General features: G+C 42.5%; 1 protein-coding gene across 1 annotated transcript; it reads left to right on the top strand.

Moving 5' to 3' along the window:
* Positions 1–32: 32 nt before the first annotated feature.
* Positions 33–23,276, top strand: mutyh (mutY DNA glycosylase). The gene is made up of 16 exons (XM_078218642.1): positions 33–113; positions 3,293–3,417; positions 5,179–5,312; positions 5,427–5,466; positions 6,416–6,489; positions 6,586–6,627; positions 8,087–8,158; positions 8,658–8,771; positions 11,354–11,451; positions 12,909–13,053; positions 14,651–14,738; positions 16,397–16,579; positions 17,122–17,267; positions 17,497–17,664; positions 18,917–18,967; positions 19,963–23,276. Exons 2-16 carry the CDS (start codon positions 3,306–3,308, stop codon positions 20,098–20,100), a joined length of 1,605 nt encoding a protein of 534 aa, XP_078074768.1. The 5' UTR covers positions 33–113; positions 3,293–3,305; the 3' UTR covers positions 20,101–23,276.
* The last annotated feature ends 4,712 nt before the right edge of the window (positions 23,277–27,988 follow it).

Here is a 27,988-nt window from a genome sequence, read left to right as displayed (position 1 = left end):
TAGCTAGCCCGGGACAGGTCCTTCTTTAGTGATGTCGCCTTTGAATAAGGTCTATTCAATGGTGTTGTGTGGCTGGGATTGTTGTTGGTCTAAATCACTGAGTGGAGCACAACGTGGGTAATGTTTAACTGCGAGTTTTCAATCAGATTTCATCTGCCTCTTATTTTCGGGTGAAGTTGTGGTTTATCATTGTAGAAACATAGAATTCTAACAGTGCAGAAGGAGGCCATTCAACCCATTGAGCCTGCATTGACAATAATCCCACCCAGGCCCTAACCCCACACATCCCCCTGACACTAAGGCGCAATTTAGCATGGCCAATCCATTGAACCAGCACATCTTTCGGACTGTGGGAGGAAACCCGTGCAGACACGGCGAATGTGATCAAGAAGGCAAATGGGATGTTGGCCTATATTGCGAGGGGGATAGAATATAAAAGCAGGGATGTCTTGATGCACCTGTACAGGGCATTGGTGAGGCCGCAGCTGGAATACTGTGTGCAGTATTGGTCCCCTTATATGAGGAAGGATATATTGGCATTGGAGGGAGTGCAGAGAAGGTTCACCAGGTTGATACCGGAGATGAGGGGTTTGGATTATGAGGAGAGGCTGAGGAGGTTGGGTTTGTACTCGTTGGAGTTTAGAAGGATGAGGGGGGATCTTATGGAGACTTATAAGATAATGCGGGGGCTGGATAGGGTGGAGGCGGAGAGATTCTTTCCACTTAGTAAGGAAGTTAAAACTAGAGGACACAGCCTCAAAATAAAGGGGGGTCGGTTTAAAACAGAGTTGAGGAGGAACTTCTTCTCCCAGAGGGTGGTGAATCTCTGGAATTCTCTGCCCACTGAGGTGGTGGAGGCTACCTCGCTGAATATGTTTAAAGCGCGGATGGATGGATTCCTGATCGGTAAGGGAATTAAGGGTTATGGGGATCAGGCGGGTAAGTGGTACTGATCCACGTCAGATCAGCCATGATCTTATTGAATGGCGGGGCAGGCTCGAGGGGCTAGATGGCCTACTTCTGCTCCTATTTCTTATGTTCTTATGTGCAGATTCCGCACAGACAGTGACCCAAGCCGGGAATCCAACCTGTATTTCTTTGTTCTTTCATGGGATTTGGGCATCACTGGAAAGTCATGATGTGGAGATGCCAGCGTTGGACTGGGGTAAACACAGTAAGAAGTCTCACAACACCAGGTTAAAGTCCAACAGGTTTATTTGGTAGCAAAAGCCACACAAGCTTTCGGAGCGCTGCTCCTTCATCAGGTGAGTGTGAGTTCTATTCACAAGCAGGGCATATAAAGTCACAAACTCGATTTACAAAATAATGATTGGAATGCGATTCTTTACAGCTAATCAAGTCTTAAAGGTACAGACAATGTGAGTGGAGAGAGCATTAGCACAGGTTAAAGGGATGTGTATTGTCTCCAGACAGGACAGTTAGTGAGATTTTGCAAGTCCAGGCAAGTCTGGGGACTACAGATAGTGTGACATGAACCCAAGATCCCGGTTGAGGCCGTCCTCATGTGTGCGGAACTTGGCTATCAGTCTCTACTCAGCGACTCTGCGCTGTCGTGTGTCATGAAGGCTGCCTTGGAGAACGCTTACCCGAAGATCAGCGGTCACGGGCATTCGGCCTCTGATCTTTGGGTAAGCGTTCTCCAAGGCAGCTTTCACGATACACGACAGCGCAGAGTCGCTGAGCAGAGACTGATAGCCAAGTTCCACACACATGAGGACGGCCTCAACCAGGATCTTGGGTTCATGTCACACTATCTGTAACCCCCACGACTTGCCTGTACTTGCAAAATCTCACTAACTGTCCTGTTTGGAGACAATACACATCTCTTTAACCTGTGCTTAACGCTCTCTCCACTCACATTGTCTGTACCTTTAAGACTTGATTACCTGTAAAGACTCGCATTCCAATCATTATTTTGTAAATTGAGTTTTTGTCTTTATATGCCCTGTTTGGAATAGAACTCCCACTCACCTGATGAAGGGGCAGCGCTCCGAAAGCTAGTGGCTTTTGCTGCCAAATAAACCTGTTGGACTTTAACCTGGTGTTGTGAGACTTATCACTGAAAGGCCAGCATTTATTGTTCACCCTTAAGTTATCCCTGAACTGGCCGTTTCAGAGGGCAGTTAAAAGTCAACCACATTAAGCCACATAGACCAGACAAAGCTGGCAGATTCCCTTCCCTAAAGGGATATTAGTGAAGCAGATGGAGTTTTAACATCAATTAATGATAGTTGTATGGTTTCTATTACTGAGACTAGCTTTCAGCTCCAGATTTATTCATTGAATTTAAATTGCGTCAGCTACCATGGTGGGATTTGAACCCAATCCCCCAGAGCATTAGCCTGGGCCTCTGGATTGCTAGTCCAGTGACACTACCCCTACACCAACATCATTCGTAATTAATTGTGCAAATATGGAGAGAGTTGGAACCATATGCATTTGAAGCACTGAAGAAAAGCTATTCTGCCCATTGTATGCCTACCTCTTTGCTAACTTAATCATATTGCCCTCTTCCGCATATCCTTGAATCTTTATCATTTTCAAATATTTATCCACTTTCTCTTGAAGGATGCATCTACCTCTTGTGGCATTTCATTCTATTCTGCAACAACCCTCTCTGTGAAGAAATTTCTGTTTAATTCCATTCCCCACCAGCTAAATGAATATGCTGCAGTGCACAAGTGTATGCATTCAGTACTGTAATTTCCTATGTACATTTTTAATTATCCTTTGATTTAAAAATGTGAGCTACTCAGAAAGCATTTTAGCGCTCATTGGGTCAATGAATACAACACTTGCATTTACTTGGTGCAGTTTGCAATGATATTCCAAATCATTTCACAGATAATAAAGTATTTTTCAAGTGTAATAACTATTGTAATGTGGGCAAGTGGTTTCTGTGATTTTTGCTCAAATCTCTTGAGTGGATCTTGAACCCCTTTACCTTCATGACTCGGAAGTGGGCATGCTATTACTTAGACATGGCTGTTAATGGTAAAGGCAAAATGAAGGAACTGGAAACCAGACTAACTTCAGAATTATTGGACCCACTTTGACATGCATAGGAGATTGGTCGAATCAATTGAAATCATCTCTGCAAATGTTCAACCTGGAATTGGCAGTGACCTTTTCATGCTTCACTTCTCTCAGAATGATGCTCATTTTGAGGAGCTACAGGGCAAATATATTGTGTATCAATATTTGCTGTTACGCTGTAAGCTTTTTTCCAGAAAGAATGAGATTACACAATTTTGAACATGTCTTTCTCCAGAGAATATACTGTAATGAGCAAGTTGAAAACTGCAGTGATGGTTCGAAAAACATCATTAAAAAGAAAACAAAACGTGAAAAATTCTCCACAAAGGAAGAGGTTATGTCGGGAACAGGTCAAAGAAGGTGGGTGGTAAAGTTTGACATTGTTGCTAACAATTTCAGTTCATCTTTTCTTTTCAAGCATCTTCTTTTATTCTAGTTTCACTGAATTCTAGTTGCACTGATTTTTGTAATTTTCTGAAATTTATTTGCTATCCCTTTTGACATGAGAGCTGTTTTTGTTGTTTTCTTGTGTGTTCCTGAAAGGGGTGGATTCAGTGCACTCAATATCCTCCTTGTGCAGTTTCAGGTCAGGTATAATGTGGGGAAAGAGCACTTTCAGTCGACATGGAGACATTTCCATTTCTTACCCCAGTCATTTTGATGTGTTCTGAAGGATGTTGCTAATTTTATGACAGTCTTTGGACAGTGGTGTGATGTGGACTTAAGACCATAAGACATAGGAGCAGAATTAGGCCACTCGGCCCATCGAGTCTGCTCCGCCATTCAATCATGGCTGATATTTTGCTCATCCCCATTCTCCTGCCTTTTCCCCATGACCCCTGATCCCCTTATTAATCAAGAACCTATCTATCTCTGCCTTAAAGACACAAAAGACTTGCACTCTTATTTCCCATGATCATTTCATGCAATACATCCAACCATCAAAGACAATTAACTTCACTTGATTGGATTCAAAGCCAGATCATGGAGTGGCACCACTGCTCTCTCTCATGCCTTTTTTTAAATTAGTGTCACAAGTAGGCTTACATTAACACTGCAATGAAGTTACTGTGAAAATCCCCTAGTCGCCATACTCCAGCGCCTATTCGGGTACACTGAGAGAGAATTTAAGGATGGCCAATGCACCTAACCAGCACGTCTTTTGGACAGTGGGAGGAAACCGGAGCACCCGGAGGAAACCCACGCAGACATAGGGAGAAGGTGCAGACTCCGCACAGATAGTGACCCAAGCTGGGAATCGAACCCGGATCCCTTGTGCTATGAGGCAGCAGTGCTAACCACTGTGCCACCGTGTTGCCTCCCAAAAATGCACAGATTTGTGTTCACTTTTAGCACAATAGAGTTTCTAAATGATTAAAACCTGTCACAAAATGCTGGGTCGAGAGCTGTCGGGGTACTCTGGTTTGGTTATGCCCAGTGCCAGATGTTTCCAGTTGTGGACTATCTTTTGCATTTTAGACAAAGGGATGGGGAAATTGGGATTGTGCCGAAAGAGGCAGTGTCAAGGTCGGCAGAGCAAGAATGGGGCAGACTGTGTTTGGTGGCATTTAAAACTGGAGGGGGGAGAATCTAAGAGGATTTGGTTAAACAGGTGTGAAAGGGGTTGAGGGTAGAGTGTTATACCTGCAAGGAAACAAGGCTATTTGAGGGTTGTTTCTTGCAAAATGTGAGACTGGTCTAAAAATAAATCTGGAAAATAGTGCACACCGTAAGGCTGAAGGATGCTGGTGGGTGAATATTGCTCACCAAACAGATAGTTCTTGTCATGATTGTCATGATTGTAACAGGCACGAAAATTAAGAGCTTGTTGGAGGAATAAAAATCTTAGCCTTTTTAGCAAACCAGTGAAGTCTCGTTTGAGAATTGTTTATTTTGGTTTAAAATGTATTCTGTATTTTGCCGTGGGGAAGAGGGTAGGGTGGGGACACCATTCCATATCTTTAACTGGAATTACAGCCGGTCTCACTATGTATGACTGTGATTCTCACTCCCAGTGTCCCCTGACATTTGAGATGTGTTTATCTCCAATTCATCGTGGCCTGCAGTTCTCTGTGTTTCTGTAATAAATGCCCAACATTCTGGTTGTTGTTGTCTTTACAGTGTCACCAAGGATGGTATCCGTGAAGGAAACTGGCTACCACTCCTTTAAGGATCTTACTGAAATCCATTCCATTCGGGCAAACCTGCTCTCCTGGTATGACAAAAACAAACGGGAGTTACCTTGGAGGAGAATGGTAAGATCTGGGTGTCCAAATTTTATTGACACCCCCCATCCCCCTATATTGCTCAAATGAAGGTCTGTTTTTTTTGGAGTGTTTTATTTAATTAATACAACATTTTTGTTCTAGGCTGTGACAGAGTCTGATTTGAATACAAGAGCTTATGCAGGTATCAAACTCTATCTCTGTTGTTATTGTCTACTCCATCTCATTGCTTTTGCTTTTCCATCTTGTGTTTCCCTTTCCCGACCAAAAAAGCACGGATGGTGACCTGTTTCAGGGTGACTGTCTATGTTACTGTTTAACGGGAATAAGAAAGCGTTTGAGTTTACCCTTTGCTGCAGGACTTGGCGGTTGCTTCCTCCACTCACTCCCTCCACAACCCAATGGCCAGCCTTGATCAAATCCTCGTAATGAAGCCCATTTCCAACTCCCAAAGCGACACAATACAATGTAGCTGTTTATGGCTAACCCTGGTTATCAGTGAATGCTTATTTTAGCTCTCCTCGTTGCTGTCTTTACAATGCCATGCTCTGTCCTTTGCCCAGCAAGGTATGAGAGGCCGTGTTACACATTTCCCTTGGCCGTTGTATTTAGTGATCACTCACCAGGAGGTGCATTTTGTGATCCTTCTTTCACTATAAATACTAACATTTAATCGTGAAGTTGTTCTGAATGTTCTCCCTTTCACAGGTCCCCTTGCTCACTTTACCCTTCCATAGCCTCTGCTGGAAGGCACTGCCAATGCTATTCTGGCAGCTGGAAAGTGCACGAGAGCTACTTAATTACTGATTTCCCTCTGTGAATTTTCCTCTTCAAGAGAAGGCACCTGGCTTCCTGACAGACCCTCTGTCCTGAGAACAACACCTCTGAGATCATGGGTACCATTGGGGTTTATGTGGTTTATGTCTCTGTGTCTGTGGTAGGCTAATGAATCAATTGATTTTCCGTGATAATTCAATAACTCCATTATTGTTACGTCATGCGATTACCAGGATGATTAAAGGCAAAGTCAATGATCCGTGTCTTTTTGTCTAGCAATCACTATGTTCCTCTGTGCCGTTTTCCTTTTTAATGTCAATGTTCTGATATTTTAAAATGCTTATCTTGCTTCACAGTTTGGGTGTCTGAGGTCATGCTGCAGCAAACACAGGTTGCCACCGTGATCAGCTACTACAACAAATGGATGCAGGTAAGAATAAAATCCTGATCATTCTTGTTCTGAGAATAGTTGTGGCTGAAGCTGGTAGCACAAAGCTTAATATCTTGTCACTGCTTTCACTTTCAGAGATGGCCGACTTTGCAGGCTCTCGCTAAAGCCACCCTTGAGGTAAACGGAGCTTTGATCTGTTTGTATTAACCTCCATCAACTCAATTAAATTTTAAAAAAGTATTTTAAAGAACAAAATAGTGTTTTTTATTGTATACTGGGAACACAGGAAATAGGACAGGAGTATGTCATTCACCCCTTCGAGCCTGCTCTGCCAAACGTCATGATCATGGCTACTGAGTTGGATCCAACTCGGTAACCTATTTCTGCTTTCCCCCCATATCCTTTGATCCTTTTAGCCCCAAGAGTTATATCTAACTCCTTCAGTTCCTCTTTCTCACTTAACATTAACATACAGAGGGATCTGGGCGTGCAGGTCCACAGTTAGCTATTCCACAGAATAGCTAGTTCATGTGTCCTATAAAGTTAGATATGTATGCAAAGCAATTTGGGATAACGTATCCGAGCTGAAAGATGGATCCATTTGTTGTCTGGATTTAAGCAGAGAATTTCTCCAATATGCCCATATCACTTTAGAAGACTATTAATATCTGTAACACTGCACGTTTTTGATTTGATTTGAGTAAAAAAGAAATTTACTTGCCGATAGTCATTCACCTGAAGCAAAACAATAGTGAATTGTTGAAGTCAGTCCAAACTACGGAGCAGCTTCTAACCAGTTTAGAAAAGGTTTAAATAAATCCAGCTGGGTTGTTTTGATTTGTTTTCTTTGCAGATGTTTCTTACAAGTCAGAACAATAACTGACATGTCAAAAGTGTGGCATTCTTATAACTATAAATCCACTGAAATAGTCTTTTGAGAAGTTTGTTTGCAAGAAATCTGCACCTTCCTTGAGCATGGAACAATGAGCTTCTTAATGTGCTAAAAAGCACGCCAGCAGCCACCTGTAGTGGCTGATTTGATTAGATTAGATTGCAGTGAGGAAAAGTAGTCACCTCTAGCACTTGACAATATGCTTGGTAACCGTGTAGCAACAGATGTGTGCATCTGGATAAACAGCTGTATTAACTTGAATAGGAACCTTTCTCCCAGGATGTAGTTATGGAAACCATTTTGAGTGTCGGGTCTTTCTTAATCTATTTTACACTAAGCAGTACAACAGAAAAAGTGAAAACCTCTTTTAAAAAAGAAAATTGTCTGGAGCTGCGATGCAAAGCAAATGGTATCGGATTGACCATCCATAAATACCGCACCTAGTATTTAATTCCATTAACTGAATATCGGATGCTCTGTATTACGGATATCCGATCTAATACTGTTCACTTTGCATCACCGCTTGAGATGAATTCAGACCATAATCTTTTATGAAATGATAAAGCATGACTAATCTCTGAATCATCACTCATTTCTACAGCGGAAAATGTTAATCTGGCGTTAATTCAATAATGTGGCCCTGCAGGCATTTTCACTAAAATTCAAATCGTTCTTTTGATATTTTTACTCTGGTACTTTCATGGTCTGATGTAATAAATTATCTCCTTAATGCCATTCTTGCAGGAAGTTAATGAAATGTGGTCAGGACTTGGATATTATTCCAGAGGAAGAAGATTGCATGAAGGAGCACAAAAGGTATCAGAGGAATCCTTACAAAACTGCTACAATCTATATCCTTTCATCAGTGCTTTGATTTTCGTAAAAAATGTCAGTAGTGTGGTTGGAGTGGAATTTATAAAAATATGTCAAGATATTAAAAGTATTCAGGAGGTGCACTGTGGTAAGTGTAGCAGATTTTGTCTGCTGCTATTCACAATGTTAGGAGTCCAGATTGGACACACAATTCTCTGTGTAACTAAGTTCTTAATCACAGTCATGCTGCTGTGTAAGCATTATGCAGAGGCCAAGTATGTCCGTGCAAGAAGATGGGGCAGAATCATGGAGTTGTCCTGGCCCAATCTGTGCCACTTTGTGATCAGATTCAGAGCAGTGTTGGAGGAGACATCTGAATGGCACCTGTCCCTTCCTTTGAACCAGGAATGCCGTCAACTAGCAGACATTCTAGAAAGAGGGACAGACTTAACTAAAGTCCTGTAAAGTTATGCAGTCATTAACTCTTTGTCTCTCCTCACAGGTTTTGTCAGAATTCAAAGGTGAGATGCCAAAGAGTGCAGAGGAACTACAAAAGCGGCTGCCTGGGGTTGGGAGATACACAGCTTCAGCCATTGCCTCAATCAGTTTTGGACAGGTGAGGAACCAACATATCAAGACACTTACGGTAGCACAGTAGTTACAATTGCTGCCTCACAGCGCCATGGACCCGGGTTCGATTCCCGGCTAGGGTAACTGTCGGTGTGGAGTCTGCACGTTCTCCCCATGTCTGCGTGGGTTTCCTCCGGGTGCCCTGGTTTCCTCCCATAGTCTGAAAGACATGCTGGTTAGACGCGTTGACTATGCTAAATTCTCCCTCAGTGTACCCGAACAGGCGTCGGAGTGTGGCGACTAGAGGATTTTCACAGTAACTTCATTGCAGTGTTAATGAAATCCTACTTGTGACACTAATAAATAAACTTTAAACTTTCCGTCTAAATACACAGCTAATTTCCCATGTTATCAAGTGTATTCCATAAAACTCAAGTATATCCATATTGGTAAGCTCTCTTATTGGGGGGAGATAGACTTGTTCATGAAAACTGTACTCACTTGGTACAGTAAGATTTGTCATAGTTTACTAATGGGCATTATACGATAAATGGCAGAACCATAAAGGGTGTAGATATGCAGCGGGACCTGGGTATGCAAGTCCACAGATCCTTGAAGGTGACGTCACAGGTGGAGAAGGTGGTGAAGAAGGCATATGGCATGCTTGCCTTTATAGGATGGGGCATAGAGTATAAAAGTTGGGGTCTGATGTTGCAGATGTATAGAACGTTGGTTCAGCCGCATTTGGAATACTGCGTCCAGTTCTGGTCGCCACACTACCAGAAGGACGTGGAGGCTTTGGAGAGAGTACAGAGGAGGTTTACCAGGATGTTGCCTGGTATGGAGGGGCTTAGTTATGAGGAGAGATTGGGTAAACTGGGGTTGTTCTCCCTGGAAAGACGGAGGATGAGGGGAGACTTAATAAAGGTGTACAAAATTATGAAAGGCATAGATAGGGTGAATGCTGGGAAGCTTTTTCCCAGGTCGGTGGTGACGTTCACGAGAGGCCATACGTTCAAGGTGAAGGGGGGAGGTTAACACAGATATCAGAAGGACATATTTTACACAGAGGGTCGTGGGGGCCTGGAATGCGCTGCCAGGCAAGGTGGTGGAGGCGGACACACTGGGAACGTTTAAGACTTATCTAGATAGCCACATGAACGGAAAGGGAATGGAGGGATACAAAAGAATGGTCTAGTTTGGACCAGGGAGCGGCACGGGCTTGGAGGGCCGAAGGGCCTGTTCCTGTGCTGTATTGTTCTTTGTTCTTTGGGCTGATCTAACATTGAGAAAGACTTTACTGTCAAGTACTCATCAGAAAATCCAATCCGTTTTCAATTTTAAAGGAAGTAAATGCACTGTAAGGTTGTATTAGTTCTCAAGTCAAGGCTGATTGTAAATATAGAGCTAGCTGATCTTAGTCATTCCCTCTTGGGCTTGAAATAAAGTTTTTCTGTGGAATTGTAGTAAAGTAAGAATCAGAAGGAGTGAAGAGAAACAAGAGAGTTTTTTAGGCATAGCAAAACCAATTGATGTTGCAAAGGTGCTTTCTTGTTGTAAGAAGAAAGACTTAAATAAATAAATTGACTGCCATTAGCACCTTTTAGCCTTTCCTCTTGTTTCTGTGATTATGACTCATCTTTCATTCCCTCACCCTGCAGTATAAATATCTCCCACTTTCTGTGCCTTTTAGCTTTGACAAAGGGTCATCTGGACTTAGAACAGAACGTAGAAAAGCTACAGCACAAACAGGCCCTTCGGCCCACAAGTTGCGCCGAACATGTCCCTACCTACTAGGCTTACCTATAACCCTCTATCTTACTAACTTCCATGAACTTATCCAAAAGTCTCTTAAAAGACCCTATCGAATCCGCCTCCACCACCACTACCGGCAGCCGATTCCACGCACCCACCACCCTCTGAGTGAAACGTCAGCTCTTTTCTCTCCTTACAGATGCTGCCAAACCTGCTGTGATTTTCCAGCATTTTCTCTTTTGGTTTCAGATTCCAGCTTTTTTGCTTTTTTGCTTTTATCCAGTTTTTACTTAAACAAATAAGGTGCTTAAGTACTGCCTTTCATGACCAAAGAATGCTCCAGAGAACTTTATAGCCAAGGAAATACTTTTGAATTATAGTCACTGTTGTAATGTAAGAAACAAGGCAACCAATTTCCACGTAGCAAGCTCCAACAAACAGAAATGGTGTTGATTGAGGGATAAATATTGGCCAGGACACGAGGGATAGCTCCCCTGCTCCTTTCACATCTGTCTGAGAGAGCACTTGAGATCTCAGTTTGACATCACATCAGAGGAATATTTTCTCCATGTTAAAACACTTCAAATAATTAACCTTGAATTGGTGGAATCTTTAAGCACTTGGCCCATGGAACAAAAGGTGAAATGCATCGTGGTACAATGACAAGGGCACAACAGGCACAAAGGAACCTTGAAACATGTAACGCTAAGAAAAAAATAAACTATTGCTTGAGAATTATATTTTGCAAAATACATCATGTGGTTCTGAATGGTTCTGAATGATTTATTCTTGGTTTATAAATCCGAAAATCTCACCTTTCGGCTGGAACGATTGGCAGTGGGAGATTTGAAGTTGATGCTTTGCTTCTTGTAGGTAACTGGTGTGGTGGATGGGAATGCAATACGAGTGCTGTGTCGTGCTAGAGCGATTGGAGCAGACAGCACCAGCCCAGCAGTGACGGAAGCACTTTGGTAAGGTTCACTTTTCCCTTACTGATGTAATGTATGTACTAACTAGTGGCATGTTAAGAATTTTAACGAAGTATGCGGGGGTAGGCATGTTGCAGATTTGAGGTTCATAGCAGATCAGCCATGATCCTCATTAAATTGTCGAGCTGGCTTGAGGGGCCTACGTCTGCTCCTTCTTTGTATGTAAGTATCTGTCCCTTTTTGTTCTGATTTTATTTTTTACAATCCCCCCCCCCCCGCCAATCTACCTAACATTATTCTCTATGGGTGGCTGTTATGTCATTATGTTCATGGGACTCTGACAAAACTGTTCAGTGGGACTGTGGGATTGGGCAATTTTTTAAGCTAGTTTTCACTTTAGAGCAGCACTTTTCAAAACCGTGATTATTGCTGCGAACACAATCTGCAGACTTTTGCTCCTGTTCTGTAATGATTGCTGTGTGATTTGGACTTTGTGTAAAAGTAGGAAGGGGTTAAAAGCTGTATGTCCTGCACAAGGACAAGGTGTAACTGTGCAGAATGTTTCTCTTTGTTTTATGTGTGATGAAATTGTAAACCTACTTTTCAAAATGCACGGTACTCAAAAAAAACCTTTCTCCAAATTTAGGTCTTTACCTTTGCATCTTTTCAGATTATCCTCTCCTAAAAGTCTGGCTTTTGTATCATAGATCACTTCCATGGCTGAGGGTCAGCTTCCCATACCTTTGAGAGTGTTTATCATTGCCACTCGAACTAGGTAACCTTTTGGTAACATAGCAGGAAAACAGACAACAAACTGTATTTGGTAATTCTTACTTGGAGCATCATATGCCTATATAAGGAGGTCCTCCAATGTTTGAAGGCCGTAACCTGCACACACATGTGTAGTTTGAGTTCTACCAACCCCAGAACTCAACACAGTCTTAATCTAAGAATGGTCATCACTTGTATTCTAGAGGTTGAGTGAGAATGACTACCTTTGATTTCAGTATCGCAACATGGAGCCTTAGTAAAACTGATGTGAATGGGAATCAGAGGGAAAACTCTTCAATTGCTGGAGTCATACCATACAAAGGAAGATGGTTGTGATTGTTGGAGGTCAGTCATCTCCACTCCAGGACTTGATGCAAGAGGTCCACAGGGCAGTGACCCAAACCTCAATATCTTTAGCTGTTTCACCATAGGGTCAAAATAATCGGTAGTTATGAATGTAACTGAACAAATCAGGCAATATTGCTTGATCCAAGTTAGCTTGGCTATGAAAACTAAAAAATAGGCCTTGCAACCTGGATTCAAATTAAGCTTGGTATTGAAATTTGAATCGTTGTAATTTTTAAAATTGTTGATTCAATTCAATTCAATTTTTGATGGCTGATTCAAAAATGTATTTGCCAATGAGAGACCAAAAATGCTGAGCTTATGTTGCAGTCTCTTGACGTTTATATTTTGAAGCTACTCTTTATGGTGTTGTTTCATTCTAGGATGTTGGCAAATATCTTGGTGGACCCAGTTAGACCAGGAGACTTTAACCAGGCTGTGATGGAGCTGGGTGCGACCATCTGTACTCCCAAAGCTCCACTTTGTTCCGAGTGCCCTGTTCAGGCCCATTGTAGAGCTTATCATCAGGTGGGTTGTGAAAGAGATGATGCGATTGACTATGGTGCATAAAGTGCACGCTAATAGCCAACTTTTGTTACAGTGGAAACATAGAAAACATAGAAGCCCTACAGTGCAGAAGGAGGCCATTCGGCCCATCGAGTCTGCACCGCCCACAATCCCACCCAGGCCGTACCCCCACATATTTACCCGCTAATCCACGCATCTCAGGACTCTAAGGGGCAATTTTTAACCTGGCCAATCAACCTAACCCGCACATCTTTGGACTGTGGGAGGAAACCGGAGCACCCGGAGGAAACCCACGCAGACACAAGGAGAATGTGCAAACTCCACACAGACAGTGACCCGAGCCGGGAATCGAACCCGGGACCCTGGAGCTGTGAAGCAGCAGTGCTAACCACTGTGCTACCGTGCCGCCCCAAGAAAGACCTGCCTAACTGCTTTACTTAATCAGATTGTATCATTGGTGAGCAAATGCAAACTAAATCCCCATGACCATGGCTCCTAAACTCTATCCTAAACCTACTAAACTACACAGCAGGTCCAACAACAACTTCCCATTACCAGAATTCACCACCTACTTACCTGAAACATCTTCCTACTATATGTTTTTATCTAAAACTGTGAAAGATAAAATTATCAAAGTAGTTAAACTAGCTATCAATAGTCACTCAGTAACACATTGGTATGTTCTATGATGTGGGCTTTTCGTAGTGGGAGGAACATTGATGTCGTATCAAAGAAGCTTTACTCTGAAGCTGAGCCCTACTAAACAGCATTGTGGTGGTCTTGAGGTTGCTGCTGTGTAAAAAGCAGAAGAGGTTTCTATTCTCACATTGACATTTTGGGTTTTACATTTGCTAAATCCAGTTGTCTAAATGAAAGTTAAGCCTGGAGACTTTAAGCTGCTTAAAGATTATCAATGCTACCTTCTTCTTTAAACATTGTACAATGGGGAGGTGTGAAAAAGAATGTGGAGTTGCTGGTGTTGGACTGGGGTGGACAAGATGAGAGGTCACACAACACCAGGTTATGGTCCAACAGGTTTATTTTGAAATCACAAGCTTTCGGAGTGCGGCTCCTTCGTCAGGTGAAGGAGCAGAGCTCTGAAAGCTTGTGATTTCAGTTAACCTGTTGGATCATAACCTGGTGTCATGTCAAAAAGAATGACAAACACTAGCTAATTTGCTGTGTTACAAGCTCTGTGCATAGGGTGGCCCAGTGGTTAGTATTGCTGTCTTGCAGTGCCAAGGGACCTGGGTTCGATTCTGGTCTTGGGTGACTGTCCACGTTCTCCCCGTGTCTGCATGGGTTTCCTCCGGGTGCTCCAGTTTCCACCCACAGTCCAACGATGTGTAGGTTAGGTGCATTGGCCATGGTAAATGCATGGGGTTATGGGGATGGGAGGTGGGATGCTCTCTCAGAGAGTCAGTGCAGACTCAGTGGGCTGAATTGCCTCCTTCTGTACCGTGGGGATTCTATGGTTATGTTTCCTACTTTACAAGATGACTACACTTAATTGGCTTTGAAGCACTTTGAGATATTCTGGAGTTACAAATGACACTTTACAAACACTAACCTTTCTTCTATTGATGATGTATTTCAGGTTATAAAGGAGGAGGAAAAAGTCTCAAAGAGACTTCTGGGTAATACAATGTTAAAACTCTCCTGCATCCCAGATATTGAAGAATGTGGTAAGAATCGATAAATACCGAACAGTATTATATATAGTTTTCTGTATGCTATATTAAAGCATTTTTATCACTCGGAACATGGTGCACAGGAAGTCTCCACTTAATGTTGACTCATTTAATGTTGTTTTACTTTAATGCCATTAATAAAGTAGTGTCAATATATCCATTTAATATTGCCAGTTTCACTTTAATGTCACTTGCCACAGACTTCTGTTGTGTGGCCTGCCTGCTGACATGACCTTTTCCATTGTGCTTCCGCTCCTTGTTTCCCGTGGTTGCTTTCCTCTACCATTACCTAGTCTTGCACTCATCTCCCGTTCTCACCTACTGGCATTCCTTCCTGGCATTTTCCCCTCCTGTACTTTCCTCCAATGTTGCTTTCTGCCCAGCCTTGCCTCTGTTCTTAATTTGGTCCCTGGAGTCTGTTCCACAGTTGCTCCTGGCTTATGGCTCCTGGCTCCCGTTCTGAACTTGGACTGAAGTCCTGGGTTCTATCTAACAGCAGAGGTTGGTGCATATAGTCCTGGGAGTTCAGTTGCCACCTGTACTGACCAACTTCAGCCACTAGATGGAGCCTGGTCAATCTAGAAGCACTATCAGTAGGTGTAATTTTTAAAAATATTGTTCTTTTATTAAAGTTTAAAGTTTATTATTTATTAGTGTCATACATAGGCTTACATTAACACTGCAATGAAGTTACTGTGAAAATCTCTGAGTCATCACACCTGTTCAGGTACACTGAGGGAGAATTTAGCATGGCCAATGCACCTAACCAGCATGTCTTTCAGACTGTGGGAGGAAACCCAAGCTGACACGTGCAGATTCTGCACAGACTGTGACCCAAGCCGGGAATCGAACCCGGGTCCCTGGCGCTGTGAGGCAGCAGTGCTAACCACTGTGCCAGTGTGTCACCCACGGTATATTTAGTGATGCACTTTATTTTGCAAGTTTTTTTCAGCTAGGAATGCACAGTGCTGTACATGAACTGGACAGTATTTCACCTTGTTTATTGTTTTTTTTTCTGGGTGAGAAATGGTGGAAGGAATCTCACTTTTTTTAAGCACAGAACTCCAGATCTTTAACTCAATGTTTGGAGAATGACAGGAAAATTCTCCGCACTGACCCCTCCACATTATTATTCTCTGCGAACTGCAGCATTTGCATGCAATCTTCAGTTCTCTTGGAGCATTGATTGCAGGAATCCAGCCAGGATGGCACAGTGCCAGGGACCCCGGTTCGATTCCCACTTTGGTCTGCACATTCTCCCCGTGTCTGCGTGGGTTTCCTCCGGGTGCTCCAGTTTCCCTTCTCAGTCTGAAAGATGTGCTGGTTAGGGTGCATTGGCCATGCTAAATTCTCCCTCAGTGTACCCAAACAGGTGCCGGAGTGTGGCGCCTAGGGGATCTTCACAGTAACTTCATTGCAGTGTTAATGTAAGCCTACTTGTGACTAATAAATAAACTTTAAACTTTAAAACTTTAGATTAATCAAATCTTAGAAGCAACTTGCTGTTGCTTGCTCCAGATGCTGAGATTGTGGTTTAGATTGATCCTCTGTCCAGTAAGTTTCAAAGGCAAAACATGTCAATGTCCAACAATACCTCATGATGGGCAAACTGTGACTATCCAATAAAGTAATATTTCTGTTTGATGTTGCAGGGAGCTGCTCCTTATGCCTACCCGACAAAGAATCCTGGGTTAGTAGTCTCGGAGTAATGAATTATCCAAGAAAACCTGCAAGGAAACCGCCACGAACAGAGCGGACGCTGACCTGTGTGGTGACCCGGAAGAGGAACACTGATGATCCAGAAGAGTACTTCCTCGTTCAGAGACCCAACTTTGGTATCTGTTGTCAGCTGTAAACAATTGAAGTGGAGGTGATATGGGGGCAGGAGAGAAGCTGTAATTGTAACGTGTTTGCTTTTCACTCCCTTGAGAGTTGTAGCAATAGTCGTAAAAGATAGAAGTGACTTCCAAGTGTACATGTCACTGGATTCCAGGCCCCCTCGTTTGATATCTGAGAACATAAGAGCTCCAAGAGTAGAGTCCACAACATACTAGGCTGAACTCAATTAAATATCTATTTCAGTGGAGCAGAGCGGTACAGATCAGAGGAGGCACAAGAATGAAGGATGTAACATGGCAAATATCTGTAGTTGCATCAGAGGCAATAGAATGTCTGTGAAAAATATAAATGATATATTGATAATCTATTAGATAATCTCGTGAGGCTGTGGTTTTTCACTTTGTTGCGACATTGCCTTCAATTCAATCATTCTTTTTTCCTCTTTTCCCTTTTCCATTTCCTTTTCTTTCTGTCAGTTTTGCAGAATCTGGAGCTTTGAGGCCATGTGTTCATTGTGCTTTATCCTTCCCATTGTTAGGACTGCTGGCTGGAATGTGGGAGTTCCCCAGCATTCTGATGGAGGCTGAGTTGACGGAAAAGAAGCAGAAAGGCATAATTTTAGATCGACTTAGAGAGTTACTGGGGAGCTCAGTTACTGAGGCAAACTTACAGCACCTGGGCGAGGTGAGTTTGAAAGCGTTGCTGACTGAAAACGGAACTGGCGTTTAATTTCCAGGAGCCCAGGTTAGGAGTAAAGTAAATGTCACTGCAAGTAACTATGTTTAGCAGCTAGATGTGTGAGTTTGATGAGATGGTATACATCGACTGTGTTTTACTGACCTCAACCAACCAATGCACCAATCATGTAAGACCGAGATAGGACAGTCATTTTATTTTTCTGTTTTTCTTTTAGGTAGTACATATCTTTTCTCACATTCACCAGACTTACCACGTGTACAGTAACTCACTGAGCGATGCAACTGTCGAGACTGTGAAGCAGGAGGGGACAGAATGTCCTTCTTTCCGCTGGGTAACCAAGGCTGAGTTTCATCAATCGGCTGTATCTACAGCCATGAAGAAGGTAAAAGCCCGCAATATATTTAGTTGTGGAATCTGCTGAGTCACATGAACGAAGAAACAAAATGAGAGGGACAGGGCTCCGTAGTTCAGAACACTGTTGGGCTCTAAGCTTTTAACCCGAGGGCTCCTTCGTGATGATTTGCTACATCTGGGCAGCTTCTTTCAGATTCACTTTGTTGATCTTCAGCTGTGAGGAGCTTATATTTTTCTTGGGTTAAAAAGAGCGTTAAAATCTATTTTTCATCACTTAAATGAGGAAAGTCCTTCATACTGAATGCACTCTTTCCTTCCCCTTCTTGGGAGCAGGGTGGGCAGTCTGTCAATCTTGTGCACTAAATGTGGACTCTCTCATTTAAAATTGAAGGCACAGATGTGAGATGATTGGCAAAAGAACCAGAGGCAACACGAGAAAAAACTCTGGCGCAACAAATATGTTTGGATTTGGAATGTGCTGCCTGGGTAGGTGGTGGGCATTGATTTAAAAATTGAATAAATGCCTGATGGAGAAAAAGAACAGTAAGAAGTCTCACAACACCAGGTTAAAGTCCCAACAAGTTTATTTGGTAGCACGAGCCACAGTGGAGAAAAAGAATGCAGGGATATGGGAAAGAGCAGGGCACTCGCTGGATTGCTCTTTGAAAGGACCAGTGTAAACTCTGATTGAATGGCCTTCTTCGATGCTATACTTCTCAATGATTCAAAGCAGCAGTGAGCGGAGGAGTGAAGGCTTGGAACTAAGGAAGGAATGAAAAATAGCCAGTATAAGTTTCTGTACAGCGACCTGTATAGGGTCAACTAACCGGGCTGTGTGCCCTTTCTTAACTGGCGCTCATTAATATTCTAAATTTTGTTCCTAAGATTGTGATGTTAAGGCTTCAGCATTTTGTAATTGTGGGTACATTCCTCACATGGCTCTACCAGGAATAAGTAAGGCTCCTCTTGTTTCCTCTGTATTTTGTCTGCAATATTAACCTCATCCAACTGAAAGAATGGGCTGGAGGCTCAGAGGTATCTCTGCCACTCATGTTCCATAGCCTGGCATAAGTGTGCCCCTACACCCCCCCAATTTTAATTCGGTGTAATCCCAGGCTTGAGATGAGCAGTGAGCTGTTTAAAGAGTTGTGGGCTTGAGTCCATGTCCTCCCACTGCATGATTTGGGCTTTGACGCAGCTACCTCCTAAAGGTGAGTGATTTATATCTTTGGATCAGAACTCACAGTTCAATGTTTTAATTGTTTTTATCATACTTTCAGGTATTCCGATTGTTTGGTCCCTTGGATGTGAATGAAAAGCTGTTTAACAAGGTAACAACAACATCTTGCATAAACATCCCGAGACACTTCACAGGAGCATTATAAAATAAAAATACGACAGGGAGGAGATGACAGACATGGTGGTGGGATAGAGTTGGGTTTTGTCATGTGAAAGCTAATGCTCTACTCTGTTACAATTGCATTTTCTACTTCAGTTCACCATATTATTTTCTACACTCTCCTCTTTTTTAGTTTATTGTGATCATTGGGGCGGCACGATGGCACAGTGGTTATGACTGCTGCCTCACAGCGCCAGGGATACCGGTTTGATTCCTGGCTTGGGTGACTGTGTGGAGTTTGTACATTCTCCCCGCGTCTGCATGTGTTTCCTTCGGGCGTTCCAGTTTCTTCCCACATTCCAAAGATGTGCAGGTTCGGTTGATCGACCATGCTAAATTGCCCCTTAATGTCCAGGGATATGCAGGTTATGTGGATTGGCCATGCTCAATGCATGGGGTTATGGGGATAGGCTAGGGAAGTAGGCCTGGGTAGAGTGCTCTTTTGGAGGGTTGGTGAAAACTCGATGGGCCAAATGGCCTCCTTCTGCACTGTGGGGATTCTTTGATAAGGTACAGTCACAAAAGATTTACCAGCTCTTTAAGGTACATTGCCACCAAAAGGTACTCCTAGACTAAGTTTGTCAGTGAATATCTGGACCATGCAGTCCGCAAGCGTTCTTAGGTTGATGTTTGGTTTGTGCTGAGATAGATGGTCTTTAGTTGACTTTGCAGATGCTAGACTTGCCCTTAGTAGTGTAAATTAGATGAAGGAAAATTAGTGAAGGCTCCCAATTGCTTTCTGTGAGTGTGTACATCTGAATGTTAGGTGGGGACAATTGATAATGATTCCCCGTGTAATCGAATATGCTCCTGATACAAAGTTTATATATGAATAATAGTCATAGATTTTTTTCTATTAAAATGGGTTGTTTAGATTTTTTAGTTAAAAGTAATACTGGTCAAATTTGTATTTGGATCTGGCTGCAGGGTGATAAACGAAAGCGTGGCCTTGGAACAGAAGGGGGAGAACGGAAAGGAAGAAAATACAAAGCTCCAAAAGACAGTGGGAGGAGCCAGCTCTGCATGGAGAGTTTTTTCGGACCTGCAGCGAAGGAATCCCTATAGTTGGGCTGAGAGAGAGGGCAGTTGGTCAATACTTCATCTTTCACCTTCAGACATCAAGCCCAGTCCAGGATTCGACAACCTGGATAACTGGCAGCCGAGGATTCCCATTGAATGACGACAGAGGCTAGTCTGTTCCTGCAAAGGTGATGAAAAGACAGACTCTGTTAATGCCCGAAGAAGCCCATTAACATGAGGCTAATGACACGCTGTGTTATTTTTCACATTAGAGCTACATTTGTGAGTCAGTGATATACAAGTGTGTGCATTCCCAAAAGATTCACACCACTAATGGCAGTCCAATAGTACAACATTGTGTTCTGTGCTCCAGGTGTCAGCTGTTTATGATTACATTACATTTCACAAATAATGGTCAATTTGAGACATGGGAATTCTTGCCTGATACCAAACCGTATGCTTGCAAGATGGCTTTTTTACAATTTTTTTTAACATAAAATACCCTGACAGTTGCTTCCTAGCAGTCAATTGGGTTTTGAGTTGATGAACACTGTTCTCATTACAATCGATGTTTCTGTGGCTGGATAAAGTCTGGCACAGTGCACAAGTTCACTGTGTGTTCCTGTTGGCCAGGGCATCCTTCAGAAGCACAAACCTTGACTCAAAATGGAATACACTCCAGATTTCACCGTGAGTTAAAAATTGGAGTGGCTTAAAAGCTGTGAATGACATGGCGCTGGAATGATTGTGGGTTCAGTGATGAAGGGACAATGCTGCATTGTGTGTGCGTGCGTGCGTTTCAGCATCATAGCGAGGCACTTAAAACGGGTATTGGTGCCGATCATCACTGTTAGCATAAAACCAATCAAGATTAATTCTATTGTTTCGTTGTTTTCGTTGTATGTAAGTATCTAAGATGTTTAATTTTGGAAGCCAAATGAATGGTGTAAGTGGTTCAATCCAGGGTTGTAACTTTATTATTTGATTTCCCCTACTTAGTTTTTACCTTTTTAATCACTCCCAAGTATCTGCTTCTCTTAAGTCTGAACTATTTGATTAGATTACAGACTTTCCTCTGTCATCGGAAGGGAAAATCCACATGGCGCAGATAAAAACGGAAATAAATTCTATAAAACATGGAACTGAAATTACTAACTAATGGGATTTTTATATATGATTTAAGTTCATCTGTTTCTTATTTTTGCCCAAGTATGAAGAACAGATGCAGTGCTTCCAGCAGGCATGGATTTTATGTAAAATTGATTTTTATTTCTAATTTACTACATGTTTGAAAATATATAATCATGCAGAGTAGGAGTAGGCCATTCAGCCCCTCGATCCTGCTCCACCATTTGATAAAGTCATGGCCGATCAGATTGTGGCCTCAACTTTACTTTCCTGCCTACCCTCAATACCTTTTGACACCTTTGTAGTCAAGAATCTATCTACCTCTGCCTCAAAAATATTCAGTGAGTCTGTCTCCATCATTCTCTGGGGAAAAAGAATTCACAAACTCATGTTCTGAGAGAAAACAAAATCCTCCACATCTCCATCTTCAATGGGAGACCTCTTAATTTTAAACCCCCCCCACCCTTCCCCGGGGAAATGTCCTCTCAGCATCCAGCCTATCAAGATCCTTCAGGATCTTGAATGTTTCCATCAGATTACCTCTCATTTTTCTAAACTCCAGTGGATATAGGCTCAACCTGTGCAGCTTTTCTTCATAAGATAACCCCCTCGTCCCAGAAATCAGTTGGGCGAACCCTCTCTGAACTGCTCCTAACACAATTATGCCCATTTTTAATGAGACCAAAACTGTATGCGGTACTCAAGATATCTGACCAACACACTGTACAACTGTAGCAAAACTTCCCAACTTCTATATTCCATTCCCCTTACGATAAATGCTAACATTCCATTTGCCTTAATAATTTTGCTCTTTCCACATACTAACTTTTCATGTATCAGGACACCCAGATCCCTCTGTACCTCAAGAGTTCTTCAATCTCTCTCCATTTAAATAAAATCTTGCTTTTCTATTCTTCCTGCTAAAGTGGCCAAGTTCACATTTTCCCGTATTATACTCTGCCAGTTTTTTGCCCACTCACTTAATCTATCGTTAGCCCTTTGCAGATTCCTTATGCCCTCTTCACATTTAACCTTCTTACCTATCTCTGTGTCATCAGGAAATTTAGCAACCATACATTCATTCCTGTTATCCAAGTCATTAACGTAGATTGTAAATAGTTAAGACCCCAGTTACCCTTTTCCTTTTTAAATACATGTAGAAACTCTTACTACCTTTTAAAAAATTTCTAGCTAGCATTCTCCCCTTTATTTGTCTTTATCAGTGTGTTCTCTGTTGGTGAAAATTAGGATAATCCTCAGTCATCTCTCAGGCAACCTAACTCTGCATTAATGCTGATACTGTGGATCTTGGAAATCTGAAATTAAAATAGTTAATGCTGGAAGTACTCAGTAGGATTGGGTGCATTTGTGGGGAGCAAAATGGTAGAACCATGGTGCCATATAATGGGTGGAAGAGTCCATCACTTCCCTGACTCACTCCAGTTAAGTCCGGGGCAGGAAGAATGAGAGCAGCTTCTGGAGTCCAATTGAAGCCCTTAATTGGCCACTTAAGGGCCTCCGGTGGGTGGGGCCACACAATCTGGGCCAACTGACAAGTAAAGCCTTGTGGATATGCCTGGTTGGGGGGTTCCTCCTTCTGGGGCACCCTGTGCCCAATAGTGGTGCCCGCTGGCAGCAAGGGATGGACCCACAGGTCTCCCCTGCTCTTTACCCCAAAACTCCCTGTTTCCCCCCTCCATCGCCAAGGTCTCTGGCTGGTATCTCTTAGAGGTGGAACATGTGCCCTGCAGGAGAAATTCGTGTGGGGAATTTCACAGGAGCAGGGAATCTCGATGGCCGCCAGCATTGGGGTTTAATTCTAATGGCATTTCTGGAAATGGCAATGGGGCTGTTGTAACTGGTGGATGGACTGACCAACACCACCATTACATTTTGCCCAGTGTTTCAGGTCAGCTCCCTATTTGCAATGTTTCTGCTTGTACCTTGAAGTGGCTTGTTTCTGAGAGAAAAATCAGTCTCTGTTTGGATCTGTGAAGTATCTTCACATCTTTTTTTTAACCTGTATCATTCAATGACGATTTTTGTACCTTTTTAATGATTCTACTTTTACAAATAAATGCTGTGGAAAATTTTGTTTGCTTTTCTTTTTAATTCACAACCTACTAATTACAGAGCAGCACATACAGAAGGCATTAAGAGAGAAGAAGGAATTTATATGGTGCCCTCACTATCTCCAAGCTAATTAAGTACTTTGAAGTGTAGTCATTGTTGTAATGTAGAAAACAGAAACAACATTGAGAAGAATGACTAGATAACTTTCTTTTTAGCAATATTGATGATGTGGAGATGCTGGCGTTGGACTGAGGTGGACGCAGTAAGTAGTCTCACAACACAAGGTTAAAGTCCAACAGGCTTATTTGGAATCATGAGCTTTCGGAGTGCTACTCCTTCATCAGGTGAGTCACCTGAAGAAGGAGCAGCGCCCCGAAAGCTTGTGACTCCAAATAAGCCTGTTGGACTTTAACCTGGTGCTGTGAGACCTTTTAGTAATATTGACTTGAGGGTAAATGTTAGCCTGGGAGAATCCACATACTCTTCAAATTATATAATGGGATCCTTTATATACATCTGAGAGAATGGATCCCCATCCGAAATACAGCATTTTAGCATAGGAGCATCAGTCTAAATGATATGTTCAAATCTCTGGAGTGGGGTTTGATATTCCTGATTCATGGGCGAGAGTGCTAGCACTGAACCAAGATTGAGACCTTATTGGCACACTTCATTATAGAACAGGAGTTTTACCTCCGTTTCATACAGCTTTGTTTCCCAGTTTTAAAGCTATGATAGTGCTTTTACTGGCGATAATTCTTTTGTGGCAGCTTGGTTTAATTGTGAAGTTCAAACTTTGTGTCAGGACTCAAGCCATAAACTAGGCTGACTCCCCACTGCAGTGCTGAAGCACTTGTGAAGCCATGATTCCCTTTGGCTCTTACAGTGACTCTGATGAACATCCCAAGGCAAAGTTTTCCCGGTGTCTTGCGCAACGCTTTCCCCTTCAACCCACAATAGCACAACCTAATACCACACTGAGTTACCAGCTTAGATGATAAGATTTAGTCTCTGGAAGGGGCTTGAACTCAAAACCTTCTGACTCAGAAGCAAGAGTAAACTCAATGTGTTAGAACTCCCTCACTGAACCTCTCCTGCATCGTACGCACCTCCTCATTTCCTTTAAAAGCCCTCTTAAATCCATCTCATTGCCCAAGCCCCTCACTGTGAATCCTCAGACCTCGATGGCTTGGCATCCCATTTTCTCTTCAACTATGCCCCCACACATTGGATGTTTCTGACACTAAAACTGTTCCATAAATACAAGTTGCTAATTAATTGTGGTTATTTCTATTTTTCAAAGGGATCCTGATGGTGAGATTTTATCCTTTACGTTTGATATTGCCTGGATTTTCTGGGCAGCACGGTGGTCAACATGGCTGCCTCACAGCTCCAGAGACCCCCGGGTTCGATTCCCACCTTGGGTCACAGTCTGTGCGGAGTCTGCATGTTCTCCCCGTGTCTGTGTGGGTTCCTTCAGGTGCTCCAGTTTCCTCTCTGTCTGAAAGATGTGTTGGTTAGGTGCATTGGCCATGCTAAATTCTCCCTCAGTGTAACCGAACAGGCACCGGAGTGTGGCGACTAGGGGATTTTCACAGTAACTTCATTGCAGTCTTAATGTAAACTTACTTGTGACACTAATACATTAAAAAAATCTTTATTGTATATTTCTGCTCCTCTTACTTCAAAATAAAGGCTTTGTGTCAATCATGTTTCCATTTAAATAAAAATGTACTCAAGTTAGTTGGTTATGGATACATAATGCATAAGTTCATGAGTTGCACTTTTCGCTTATGTCTTGGAAATTGCTGGTCAGATGTCAGGTTCCTCATTCTGGTGATGCAGCCGCCCTCTACTCTTATCGAGCAAGAATGTTTTCTAATTACAGGAATAAGCAGGACTGTTGCGTGTCGGTGTTACTGACTACCACTACTTGCATATTTGTCAGCTTATTAAATTTAGTCTCACAATTACAGCTGTTCTTAATAGGTTCCCACGCACAGGTTTTAGGTCAGTAGAAAACGCTGCTTACTAAACTGTTGTACGGATTCAACCACAAGTTGAAGATTTTTGGCGCGTTTTTATTGTGCGGAGATGTGTGTGATAAAAGTTTGAGGCTGGAAGTTTGTGATATTTTCTGGGTATGGAGAGAAGTGTCTGGGCAGGCTTACACAGCAAGTGATTGAGTTCAAGTACAGTATGCTGCAGTGTTATTGTTTATCTGGACTGCAGAATTCCTTTTTAGTGCAAGACACCTGGAATGTAAACCTTTTTTTAGTATTTGAGATGCTCCAAAGTGCTCTACAGTCAACGAATTACTTCTGTTTGGTAGATGAATGCAGTAAGAAGTCTAACAACACCAGGTTAAAGTCCAACCGGTTTATTTGGTAGCAAAAGCCACTAGCTTTCGGAACAGGCTGTTCCTTCGTCAGGTGGGTGAGAGTCCACCCACCTGACGAAGGAACAGCCTGTTCCGAAAGCTTGTGTGGCTTTTGCTACCAAATAAACCTGTTGGACTTTAACCTGGTGTTGTTAGACTTCTTACTGTGTTTACCCCAGTCCAACGCCGGCATCTCCACATCATGGTAGATGGATGCAGCAGTCATTTTTACACACCGCAAGATCCCACAAACAGCCAAGAGATAAGAACATAAGAAATAGGAGCAGGAGTAGGCCATCTAGCCCCTCGAGCCTGCCCCGCCATTCAATAAGATCATGGCTGATCTGACGTGGATCAGTACCACTTACCTGCCTGATCCCCATAACCCTTAATTCCCTTACCGATCAGGAATCCATCCATCCGCGCTTTAAACATATTCAGCGAGGTAGCCTCCACCACCTCAGTGGGCAGAGAATTCCAGAGATTCACCACCCTCTGGGAGAAGAAGTTCCTCCTCAACTCTGTCTTAAACCGACCCCCCTTTATTTTGAGGCTGTGTCCTCTAGTTTTAACTTCCTTACTAAGTGGAAAGAATCTCTCCGCCTCCACCCTATCCAGCCCCCGCATTATCTTATAAGTCTCCATAAGATCCCCCCATCAATAAGATTGATGTATGATCAATTAATCTGTTCAGATGGTGTTTATTGAGGAATGCATTTTGGCCAACATATTTTATATGCACATGAGATGGTTGACAGAACCTATGTTTAACGTCGGATTTGAAAAGTGGGACCTCCAACAATGCTCAGACCTTTCTGCACTAGAATATCCACCACTTGATGTGCTCCCCATATATCATGGGGTGGGACTCCCATCCTTGACTTTCTGGCTCAGAGATATGGGCCGGAATTCTCCCATCCCACCCGCCACTGGAATTCTAACAGGCGGGGGGGGGGAACGGACCATGTAAAGGTCCATTGAAGTCGGGTGGGAATCTCCGATTTTCTGTTGAGCACTGCCGAAGAATCCCATCCGTGAATGCTGCTGCTGAATCAAGGCTGACTGAATAAATCTAATTCTATTTTTATGCCTACATATTTTAAAATGTCTAGAATTTTTACTGGTGTTTTGGTATTATTCTGTAATTCAGTTCATTTTTAAAATGTGTTTTTGCATGAAAGCGATGAATTATATTGAGTTTGGCAATAGCTTCTTGGGATGCAGGGTCTCTCCTCTTGCACTAGATGGCACCATTATATAGCACACAGTACCTTATGCAGTATTTGTGTGGCTGTTTCCAAGGCATGAAGTGTATGAATGTGTTAAGAGTGGAGAGACTGATGAAGTGCACCATGTGATAAAAGATGATATAGGCGTTGATCACAAGAAATTCCCTCCTGAGCACAGAGCTATGCTGGGCAAATTAAAGACTGTGCTGTGGGAGGCATTCCATACACTGGTTATTGTGAAATTGTGGTCAAAAGCATTTTGTTCCATGTTCCAGTTAACCCAACAAATGCACAACATATTTGTGAAGAAATGTTCTACTTAGATTTCAATCATGTCTCTTACACGTTTGTACCATTAAAACAAAGTTGGGATCACTATAGTTTCCTGTTAAAGATGCAGATGTATATTACTCCCCCTCACCCCCTGCCCCGAAAATGAAGTATACATTTTTACTCAGGTTCTGTTCTTTACTAATTGTTTTGATCTGTAAGGAATTGGCTGTGGAATTTGATACTGGGAATAAATTCTTATTTAATGGTCGAAGTTTAAGTCTTATAAGTGGGCCAGCATATCTCTGTCTGGTGTTCTTAACTGAGTGAGTTCTCTGTGTTATAGGAAGCTTTGTAAACTTGACCTTTTTCCTACTATTAACATTCTTGCTCATCTGAGAAGAAAAGTGAGGGCATTGTCAGTGATCTTGACTGTCATTTGCAGTGTTGCCCAGTAGTGTAGATTGACTGCAGATCTCTCTGGAGCCCTGTCCAAAGCTTGTGGAGGATGTTTTCCTTGGTCATTTCCAGATAAGGTTTTCAGATATGATTTCTGGTGTAATAAAGTGGGTGTGAGCTGTCTAATGTCTTCTGGTCCACTTTGGGCATGATTTCTTTAATCCTGTACCATTTCTAGGATAAAATATCATAGTGGAGCATTTTAAAACTCACCTCTATTATCAATTTTAACTTGACTAGCGTTGTGCAGTTTGAGCACAGAGCTCTCATGAAAGCTTAATAAGGCTCTTCCTAATTTCCAGAAGGCTTGTACATACTTCAATTACAATCGTCATCTAATGATTCTGTAGACAACGTTTGGCTGTTACAGTCCATATAAGTTTCCCTTATTGTC

This window comes from Mustelus asterias, chromosome 8 (genome assembly GCF_964213995.1).
Source record: "Mustelus asterias chromosome 8, sMusAst1.hap1.1, whole genome shotgun sequence".
Classification (NCBI taxonomy): Eukaryota; Metazoa; Chordata; class Chondrichthyes; order Carcharhiniformes; family Triakidae; genus Mustelus; species Mustelus asterias.
Note: the sequence above shows the minus strand (reverse complement) of the source record. Positions and strands in the feature narration are given on the sequence as shown.

Bases quoted from the DNA above. Each gene is read 5' to 3' on its own strand.
- mutyh (XM_078218642.1), top strand. From the start codon at position 3,306: ATGAGCAAGTTGAAAACTGCAGTGATGGTTCGAAAAACATCATTAAAA. The intron at 3,418-5,178 runs GTGGGTGGTAAA...TTGTCTTTACAG, and splicing joins TCGGGAACAGGTCAAAGAAG to TGTCACCAAGGATGGTATCC. The intron at 13,054-14,650 runs GTGGGTTGTGAA...GATGTATTTCAG, and splicing joins ATTGTAGAGCTTATCATCAG to GTTATAAAGGAGGAGGAAAA.